This window comes from Melanaphis sacchari, unplaced genomic scaffold (assembly GCF_002803265.2).
Source record: "Melanaphis sacchari strain LSU unplaced genomic scaffold, SCAv2.0 Contig43_pilon_pilon, whole genome shotgun sequence".
In the NCBI taxonomy this organism is placed as follows: domain Eukaryota; kingdom Metazoa; phylum Arthropoda; class Insecta; order Hemiptera; family Aphididae; genus Melanaphis; species Melanaphis sacchari.
The window spans coordinates 1,955,405-1,967,112 of NW_020271284.1; the positions used below are offsets into that span (position 1 = coordinate 1,955,405).

Consider the following 11,708-nt stretch of genomic DNA (forward strand, 5'->3'; position numbering starts at 1 on the left):
AATATTGCTATTTATAAGTTATAACATATTAATTATTATTTACTAGTATAGCTGTTCTACTTGCGATTTGAACGTTTGATGCTTTTCGTTTGATCAGATTTAAAAATGTATATAATTGTATACAATCACGATACATTACAATTTATTGAAAAATAAATATGATACGACAACATGTACCCAAACGTACTAAACATCTCAAACACAGTTTAATTTATCAAAAGCATTAATATATTTTAATATATATTCAGTTCTATAATAGTGTTTTGAAATAGTAATGAACAAGCTTTATACGCGATATTTCCATTTACAGATCGCAAAAAAGTTTTACCACGTTACAAAGATATATAATATTTCATGAATAATTATCTACACGTTCACAAAGCAAAAAATGTCCACTTGAAAGAACTATTATTCGATGTTCCGAAAGGTATACAAAGTGCAATAATTTAAATGCCGTAGGTATTAAACTGTTAGTAATTCCGTTTATAAACGTTTGGTGTTTTATACTATTTATGAACTTGGTATTATGATATAAAATGTACTGTTCTGTTGTCTGTTGTATGTTTTTTTATAGTAAAGTTGTATGTAATACGTGTTCGTTGATGAGTAATCGACGGACCGTTTAAAATAGAATTATTTAAACAAACAGACAACAGTACAATGACGGACATAATATAATATGATGTATCTACTCTATTTGGCATCATGTTTGTTGACCAGATTAGTTAACAACATACCTAATTGTGTTGAAGGCGCACTGTGTTCAGTACCTAAATGAAACATAGTTAAGTATTTGATTAATGTTCTTGTGTACATTGAGTATCTTCCTATACTTATTCAACTGCTTTGTATACCTACATAATGTTTACATAATATACCTACGTCCTACATAGATACATTATTGTACTATTGTGGTATAAACGTAAGTACTTGTAGCAGTAAAAAGGTAGAGTCATATATGTCATAAAAATCAACAAGTTATTAATTATATGTCATTATTTTGTGTTCTATTGAACTATTAAAATTAAAGCGTTTAATAAATAATTGATTTTCATTGTAGTCGATTATAATATTTGCATTAAATAATGTTTATTAATTAGTAGGTAATAAATAATAAGTAATAAAACGCATTTTAAATACACGGCATTTCAGTACATTTACAAAAACGTTTTATAATAAATAATAATAGTAAGTTTTTTTGATAGAAAAATATTATGTGTGAATGAACATAAAACAGTTTTAAACGTGAGCTGAATAATAATAAGTGGGAGGATTAAAAAAACCCAATAATTTATAACTTCTGATATACTTTCTGATACACAATTAACTGAAATTGGTTTTGATAAACGGTCTATTGTACATAACATTATATTATTATAGGTAAAGTAATTAGATACAAAACGTAAAACGCTGCAGTATCGTATGTACGTATAAGGGTGCATCTTAGATGTGAAAATTTAACAATACAATTTTCATTTAAATAATACGTAATAGTAATATAATATGTATTTAAATATAATAAGTATCAGGTATCTACACTCTAAATAATTAACTATAACTTACATACTATTTCTTAATAATTATTTTTAGCGTTGAAGTTAAGCTATATTTTAAACGTTAACAATTATATCGTTTTATGGTTTTGTTTGTTTAATTGCTACCTAAAACCTACCAGAAAACAGTTAAAAAACGAAAATATTTATTTTAGTATTGGATACTACATTATTTTATAACGTTCTATTATTACTGTTTTACTGAGATTGAATCTTTGTATCTCTGCTATATTTCCTAAAAAACTTGTTAACCTATTTTTTTTGTTTTAATCATTTAACCTCTTAGTTATTTAAGAAAAAATTCAATATAATTTTACTTTGATGCATTTACTTTTCAAATTAAAATTGGTTTCCAAAATACTTTTAATATGTCGGAAAACACTTTTTTTCCGATGGTACGATGGTATCGCTACATAAAGATGGACCATAGACGTACGTAAATTTTAATTAAAGATTTGGCATACTAAACTAAGTACACTTGTTTAAAGTATCAATTATCTTATGGAAAAATTGATTCTGATTTTTATCTACTTCTATTAAACAATGAATTAGTTCGGCCAGCTTGCCACTACAGACAGTGATTAAGTGACTATAACTACCACAGCCCAAAAATTTGGCAGATGTAGCACACAAATATCCTGCTGTACCCATGCACACGATATTATGGGACCGTTTAAAAGATTACAGTAATAAATAAAAATCAAAAAATATCAAGGTACTGATTTTCATGAAAAAACGTACATAATGAATATTGAATTTAAAATATTTGCGAGTATTTTATACTTATTATCTATGTAGCTATTATATATTCATAATACCTAAATTTGAAACCAAAATCTAAATTTCAAGGTTCTAAAATATTATTTTGTTTATCTGTGAACTGTAAACTGTAATCTATAATCTATAACTGTAATATATGCCTTTTTATTAAGTAATAATTCCAATGTCTATGTTTAAAAAACGGAAGTATTCACATTTCAAAATTATTCTCTTTTATGTCGTATGAAATAAAATTCTATAATTTTAAAGATTATTGTATAGATACCTACATTTAAAATTTTAAGGTACGAATCAAATAAAAATAAAAATGATAATATTATAATGTGATATATGATTTTATTTTATGAAAATATGTCATAGTATACATAATTCTAAAAATTTAAAAATATATTATATTTTATAATATTTATAACGTAATAGATTTATTCTGATAATCCAGCAGTTCCAATTTGGGAATCTTAATTTTTTGATAATTTAGGTATTTGAATTTTATTTCTTCTTTCTAGCGTGTAATACTTACATACTGTAACCTTTAAAATATATACATACCTAGTTATATTTATTTACTGTTGATATATGTGTACCCATATGTTTTACTTATACTGTTTAACGCTAAATAGGTATATCATCCAATTAATATATAATATTATATTATAGGGCTCAGGGGCATATTATATCGTAATATATGTCCTAGTTTTTTTGAGTTTTGAGGTTTGAGATTTACCTATATCTATATACTATACACAATTTATGATAATAATATAAATTATAAAATAAATTTTCTTAATCCCACAAGTTGAAAATAAATCAAGTCACATTATCAATATTAATTGAATGCGCATTATATTTAACATAGGATAATAAAGATACATGTCAGTGATACAATTTTCAAAGGTAATTGAACGCCTCAATACATATTTTGTTGGCGGCCACGAAAATCGAGAGTCGATTAGTTCTAATATATTATTATACATTATAATTGATATATGGTTTCATTTATTCGATCAACGTCAATGAAATAAATATTATACTTTAAGTCTAAGCAAACGGACACACTTATAAAATTTAATACAATACACATATAGTTATTAGTTTATACTTGTATTACCATTATAGATGGAAGTGTGAAATACCACGTAAGTCCACCGGTTCGTCAGATATAAGTTACATCATAATATAAGTACAGAATGCAGTGTGTATCTAATGTAACGCAAATGATCTATATTGTAACTGCATATAGGTACCATATATATATGTGTGTATACTATACACAATAGTAGGTATATTATTTTTTTAGTAATGTGATGTTCTCTTCGCGTTTCTGGCCATGGATATCTTTAATATTTATTTTGTACGATGGTTAAATTTAATTAATAGAATGAAAAAAGGTATCAATTATCCCAAGTAAAATTAGAAATTTTTAAAATGCTTGCCAAATAAATTATATCAATTATTTAAATAAGTGACAGAATAGGCATACGTGTACCTACCTCTTTTTAAAGAATCTAGCCTATATTTGTACTATTATTTCTATCATGCATGATTCTAGTCAGTTTTCTTTTATTCGCGAATATTTTGAGTGTATCTGTAAGCAGTTATGTTCACTTGTAGTAAAAATTTTTTCTTATAAAAGTTAAGATTTGTAAGGACAGAGGGATGTATATGTATATATATTTTGTTATTTTATTATCTATTTTATTTTTAAATTTATATCAGTAAATAATATATTATTTATGTAGCCGTATTAGTCTCGAACTCTTGAGGTATATTTTAGTTTTATACTAAACTTGATTATTCGGTCTATTTTGAAAAAATGTATTTCATTGAAATTCGAATATCATTTGCGGCAAGTGAAAACCAATAATCTACTAACTTCTTTAAATTCTATTTGTATTATGTAATATAGGTAGGTACTAAAATTACAACTATAAGAAGTCGTGTGTAAACAACATCTTTGTAAGGTGATGTACAAATCTGTAATAAAATTTTTGTAAATTAAAATATTTAAATCGTGAATTTGGTTTCCAATGAAAAAAAACAATAAATTTGCTATAAATCGATAATTACAAAATAACATAGCAATATTATGTTTGCGTATTATAATATTTAAATCAAACCTTTGTAATTTTAATATTTTTTTAAGTGTACTTACTACCTAGTATCTACCTACAATTATGTTTTTCTACAAAATCCATTGACATTGATATTCTGCATGTGCAAATATATACATCGATTCTTATTTTCAGTGAAATGTAAGTACAGTAGGTAGGTACACAATATAAATTTGTTTTTACACGATTCTCATGTTATTATTATAAATTAGTTATTCGTATATGTATTATCAAACATATTTTTTACTGCTATTATGTTATATTAATTCAGCATCAGGTAACAGAGTTGAAATTAATTTTTAAATGATGAATAATGTACCTATAACATTATTATAGTGCATACCTATTTGTAATTATTACTTAATCAACTATTATTTGGTTTTGAATATTTGGCCACACTATAAGCTTATTAGTTAAAACCTACTCAAAATTACTATAATATAAAAAACAACAAAATAAAATTTATGTACTTGCATTTTATATCTATGCGTGTGTAGTAGTTACATTTTAATAATCAATAATTCATATTATATATTAATATTAAAAGTTACTATAAAATACGCCTTGAGTCAAGAATTTGGTTAAATAGTTATATACATATATTATACAGCTAGTATATATCTACATACTATTTATACAATTTAAATAAAAAACAATTAATGTATAATTCTGTAAGTTATTATGAAAAATACCGTATTATCAGAAAAATAGATGTTTTTAATTTTGGCAAATTTTCAAAAAATGCTTCTGTCGACTATCACTATGTATACGAAATTATAATATTAAATATTTATTCAACGTATAGTGTAATTAAATTAACATTTAAATGTGTCACGTGAATATGGGGAAAAAAAATTATTTTTTTAATCCTAAACCGTGTATTATAGGAGTATTATAAATGAATGAATACACCTATATTAAAACGACTTTATTAAATTAAAATAACCATCGTGCATTTGATATTTTCTTGTTAAAAAGATGTTATTCTAAATTAAAGTATAAGTCGCAACAAAAAGAATAATTAAAATTATTTTCTTATTTATTTAGTATTTACTTACCAATTAAAAATAACAAATTTTCACATTAAAATAATATTCTGAAACTATTGGGTTCCCCCTAGGTCGATCACGTAGGTATACAGTACACCTATGTTATAATATAAATATTGGTAAAATATTATGTATCGTAAAGTGGTTAGGTTATAACATTATATAGTATAACAGTTATCTCATTAGTGTACCCATAAATCATTTTATTTAAGTTATTATTAAGCTTCAACTTCCATTGCTGATATTTCGAACCATTAACGATCGATAAAATAAATACTGTAATTACTAATAATTATTATTACACTTGATAATTATAAGTTATAACGGTACGAATCTTACTAATAAATAACCTAAACAGGTACCCCGAACGGATATTAAATATGGTAAAAAAAGTATTTACTTATAATCGAATATTTACATTATTAATTACTATGGGTACCTACCTATACGGGTGGCATAATTATGCTAGTATTGTTATTCATATGTAAAATTGCAATGTTTGATTTATTTTTCTAAAATATTTAATTTTTTTATTATTTAGTTTATTTATTATTATACAATGGGTACTTAGATAAAAATATAAACTGTAATTATAATAATATAATATACCATAGTGCCGCGTGGAGGGTCTCTGGAATATATAAATATCTTGCAACGAATTGACCAATGAAAATTAATTTTTAACACGCAATTAAGTCGTTAACGTTTTGTTTTTATGATTTATTTATATAAATATTTAATATACTTTTATTAAAAATGTTAATATGAATAAAGTTATTTTTTTTTATAGGTGTAAACTTTAAGTTTAAAATATACTTATATTTATAGTTTCATATTGATATTTATTGATATAACAAATTTAAATACTTGTTTTACTAATAAATTATGTATACTTATTTTTATAATATTGTAAATTACACGAAACTTCATTGTGATTGTCACTATTGACATTTCACATTAACACGTGATAACGTGTCAAGTAAAATGATGTTCTCTAGTTTATTTGTTTTTTGGACTCAATGAGTATATTACCTATATAGTTTTTCCAGTTCAATTACGATCACTGAAGTATATAACTTAACATACTGTATAATCATTTCATTTTCCTTATCATATTTTCAGTATATATTTTTATTATACGAATTATCTGATTTTTGGAAGCATTTCTGATAAGACACGAACTAATAGTTCTAATTATTTTTTTTTTATGAATGTATAGAATTATGTATCATAATTATTTTTATATTATGTTTGATATAATCCAGAGAAATATTTTTACGTCGTTGTAAAGGAGATACCTCATTTTAACGTACCTACTTAAAAAACTTGTAACAGTTTTTCGATTTAATTTACTTCTTTACTACAAGTCTTCCCATTTTATGGTGTTAATAAATAATCACGATGAATGCATTCAATATAAATTTAAAGCATAGCATTTCCATATAGGTTTATTATACCAAAAATATACGTATGTCGATTTGTGTATGTGTCGAGTTAATGCGATGAAAAATATCATACCTCGACATCAAACGGTCAGTTGAAAAAAATAACAAATGAGTGACGCAATTACCGTGTACCGCATTAGAAAATCTTGTTTGTTTTTTAATCGTTAACTATTTTGTTTTTTATCAATTAGCCGTGTACTTATAAAGTGTGCGTTTAATACAGTGTTCTCACTACACTGTGAAGATTTATGCGTGCGGGCCAGTATGTAATTCTCGGCAGAGTTGTTGTGCGTTTAGTCATGTAGTTATACGTACAGACCGACATACGGACACAAGACACATAATATAAAATAACGCGCTATAGTTATAACGTGTACGCATAATATAATATTACATGTGTGTAATATGCCTACAAGAGGCGTAAGTGCATGTGTGTGTGTGTGTGTGTGTGTGTGTGTGTGTGTATGTGCCTATATATTATTGTACCATTAAATGGAATGCCGTAGCGTCAAGCTGTCTGCTCTGTTCGGGCACTCTTGCTGTACATACACGTCCTATATAATGTTACTATATTTATAGGTACCTACGCGTCTGCATGTGCGTGCGAGGGCAATGCACACACGTCGCGGCCTCAGAGGATAACGCGGTGAAATAATAATAAATAAATAACCCGATGGAATATTATTATTATTATTATTATTACTGAACGCCCAAAGTAAATTACGACCACCACGTGTGCATGGTGTTGCACCTATATAAACGTTTTGGCCATTACCGCGACGACACAAGACGTGTTATATTTTATACATACTCATATAATATGTATAACGTATATTGTTATTGCTTTAGTTTGTACACTTCGTGATGTGTATAGTATATATAGACATATAGTGATGGACGCCCGACGTACCTAAACGAGCATCGTATTATTGTGTGTGTCGACGACACTGAGAATTCATGACTTTCGGTATTTAATATTTATCATACTTTATGAATTGACTTTTTTTCGGGATTTTAGAATATTTCGTTTTTTTAAAAAAAAAAAAAAAAAAACATTTAATTCTAACTTTTTAAAAATTAACCAATTATTCCGTATTCATATGATTTTCACGAGACCGAGTTAAGATCATGTATTAAAAATAAATTATTGAAAAATCTAGACACTATTGACTAACACTACCTCACGGAGTAAACCTTTCACGCGAAAAATATTTTACTCAAAATGTTTTTAGTCTTCCGTTGGAGTGTTTCTCAATTCCGGATGTACGATCAATAGACGATCGTATTTTTTTGATGTAAATATTGTACACGATCTTAGTGACTTAGTAATTTAAATCTACTTAAAGTCTACTTATGACAAAATTCACTAATTACACTTCTATAAAATTAAAATATAATCTCGTTTAGATACATTTTAAAACTTCAGAACATTTTTTTCAAATGCTATTTTTATTATTCGTGGTAAATACGCGCGTTTCAATATTCTGTTCTAAATACCTAAATAATCTGAGCAAAATACCAAACACTAATTACATTAGTGTGACCATCGGCATATTCGATTGAAACAAGTTTATTAGCGTACATTTTTAGCGTTTCTATACGACCAATACCGATACGTTATATATAATAAAATCATTTTACACTATTCATATTTCATATAGGTATTATTATTACGTGTATTAAATATTATAATATCGAACTTAAACTTCGTATAAACTTATTATAACTTCGTTATTATAGATTTATGATGTATATTTCATTGCACGCTTGAACTACAGAATAACTTCAGTACACGTACAGCGTGTTTGCGTATGTTCGAATGCGTAGCGCCGCCAATATAATATTAAATGCATAGAGAAAATTTAGTGCGGATCAAAAATAAATATTGTGTAAAATCGATTTCGTATCCGAGGTTAATGGCGTTAAATACAGCAATCTGGGATTGCTTAATTGACTCCTGTATAGACTCAGTGATAAATTAATATTTTCGGATATTAAAACAATCCGGTTATCCGTACGGGTGACCTCGCTATGCACCGTCGCAGTGGATCTATCTATATAAGCCGTATATTATTGTGTGTACCTACGTTGAGCGGTGTTTCAAGGGTATAAAAAATAATAGAGAAAAAAACTATAATCTAAATATTAGTTATACGCGTCAATAATATTATACATGGTATTATATATTATAATAGCCGACGTTCATTCGTGTACGAGACACATCTTCTGACCTCTATACACACACGCTAATCGCCATATAAAACGGCTTATTATTAGTTTACAGCAACGTTTATTATTATTAGGTATTATTATTTTTTTTCACCCGTCGATTCGGTTTTTCTATACTCTTTTTTTTGTACGTTGTTATCCGCTTTCTTGTACATAATAAAGTTGAAATTCCTGTGTACTTTATATGCCAGGTATATTATACCTACACCGTCCTATTAAATTATATTATCATCACGTTTGTGTGTATAAAAACCAAATTTATAAAAAAAAAAAAAAAAAAACATTTCGAGGTAGCTTCTCATTTTATTCCAAATGGATATGTTATAACATTTTATCATAAATAAATATCGTTAAAGTAACGCATTTTATAATATAACATAATATACACGGTGTAGAGAGAGGAGGGTATTGATAAAAAGCAATGGAACATATCATTTGTTTTTCTCTAAAAACCAATACCCGGAAATTGTGTAATACGTAAATTAATTAACTCATTCGAATTTATAAATAATAATAATTTTACTATATACTGATGGAAAAAAGTGTTATCAAATTTTAAAATCAACTAATACACAAATTTCAGTACAATAATTCAATTACAATTTATGAGTGTTTAATCATATTAAATATTAACCTTGTTTTGCTTCTTTATTAATTTATACATTTAAAATCGTAAAAATTATTTAAATATGTTTATTTAAAATTATATTATACATTACAATTTTTTTTTTTTTTTATTTAGTTGACCCGCGGCTACTAAGGCCATTGGGTTTTGTTAATGATTAGGTTAACATAATATTAGAAGAAGAGAAAAAAAAAATAATAATGATAATAATAATAATAATAGTAAATATAAGGAGAAAATGAAAGATAAACAACAAAAAAAAAGAAAGAAAACAAAGACAAACAAACAAACAATAGTGATAATATTGGATTTTGATTTTAGATCTTGTTGAGTAAATTTGATCCTGTGACGAATTTGATAGTAGCTGATATAGAGCTGGGATCCGGGTTGAGTGCTGACGATAGTGATTCTGTAAGCATGAACTTTTCTCGGGAATGATCGAATGCACGGCATTCTGTGAATATGTGTTTAATGTCAAGTAGGACTCCGCATGCAGGACATATAGGGGGGTCTTCTTTGGCCATAAGAAAGCTATGTGATATTTTAGTGTGTCCGATTCTTAGTCTTGTGATTATGATTTCAAGTTTTCTGGGGAATTCCAGGGGGAAAGGCCAGTAATATACATTACAATATAACTATTATTAACGCTTTATTACACTTATACAATATTAATTATTGATGATATATAGTCTTCACCAAATGTATTTTTAAGATAATAACAATAATAATAACTACGTATACTATATTTTAAAAATATAGATAAATTAAAACATGCTTATTTTTTGTTACATACATATCAATTTAATATTTATAATATGGTTTGGTCTTAAAATAATAATATATTGACAATTATTATATTGTGTTTAATTCGTTAATAATTTATAATAACCACCGATGTTATTGGGATGATCCATTTAAAAGAAGATAATATAAATGTTCCTAGATCAATTTATTTATTTTAATTGCCAACTAATAGTAAACTTAATCGATTGATTTTTTTTTATTTCAGGTTTGGAAACAATGGTTGGACCATTAAACTTCGCAAAGAGGAGACGAGACGAAGCATGAAACTTATTTTCCTTATTGTCAAACCGTTTCGTATAGACTTTTAAATGGTATATGTACATATTCGTACTGTTGTAATTTTATTATAGCGTTTTAATACTAAAACAGATGTACAATATTATATAAAATAAATTTTAGACGAAAACCTTTTATTATAATCTGTGTTTATAGAAAACAATAACAATATCGTAGCTTTAATAAAACATTACGATGTATAACTAGTGTCTAGTACCTATTTACTGTATGTCTGTGTATTATATTATTGTATTTTATGAATTAATGTTGTCCGTAGTGTTTTGATGATGGTTTAGACAACCCTGTCAGTTGTTATTGTATCCAAAAACTATTCAAGAGATATTTAAACATAATGATAATAATATTTTAAATTATGTTTTTGCTTCTATTATATAAATAAAATAAAATACAAAATTTAACAAAATATAATATGATAAGAGCATTATTAATTATAAACTAATATATACAACAATTATTGTAAAGTATAAAATTATTTTCAGGTCAACCAACCGTATGGCTATAAAAATATTCATTCTATATACTAGGTACATTGTATACTTTAATATGGATTTTGTAGGTTACGTAATTTTTGAACGTTAGGTATACAATTGATTTGTCTGCCGTAAAATGAAATTATGCATTCACGTGAATTATTTTATAATCCCTAAAATAAAATTAATAAATGTTTCAACTTGAGACATTTATATGCTATAATAATATATGGTGTTGGATTAATAACAGAGTATCGAAATCGTTTGGGTTGTCGAGAGGGGTGAGAATAAATCGTGCGGCCACGGTTAATTCGTTGAAAACATATTATTGTTAAAATAATATTA

General features: G+C 26.0%; 1 protein-coding gene across 2 annotated transcripts in view; it reads left to right on the top strand.

Annotated features, from left to right (window-relative positions):
- Window positions 1-10,984, top strand: part of LOC112597831 (fork head domain-containing protein FD4-like) — a 42,168-nt gene extending 31,184 nt beyond the window's left edge. For both annotated transcript variants that reach the window (XM_025344054.1, XM_025344053.1), the window contains exon 3: window positions 10,802-10,984. In XM_025344054.1, coding sequence (XP_025199839.1) covers window positions 10,802-10,828 — 27 coding nt within the window. In that variant the 3' untranslated portion in view covers window positions 10,829-10,984. The remainder of the gene's footprint in view (window positions 1-10,801) is intronic.
- Window positions 10,985-11,708: the final 724 nt, after the last annotated feature.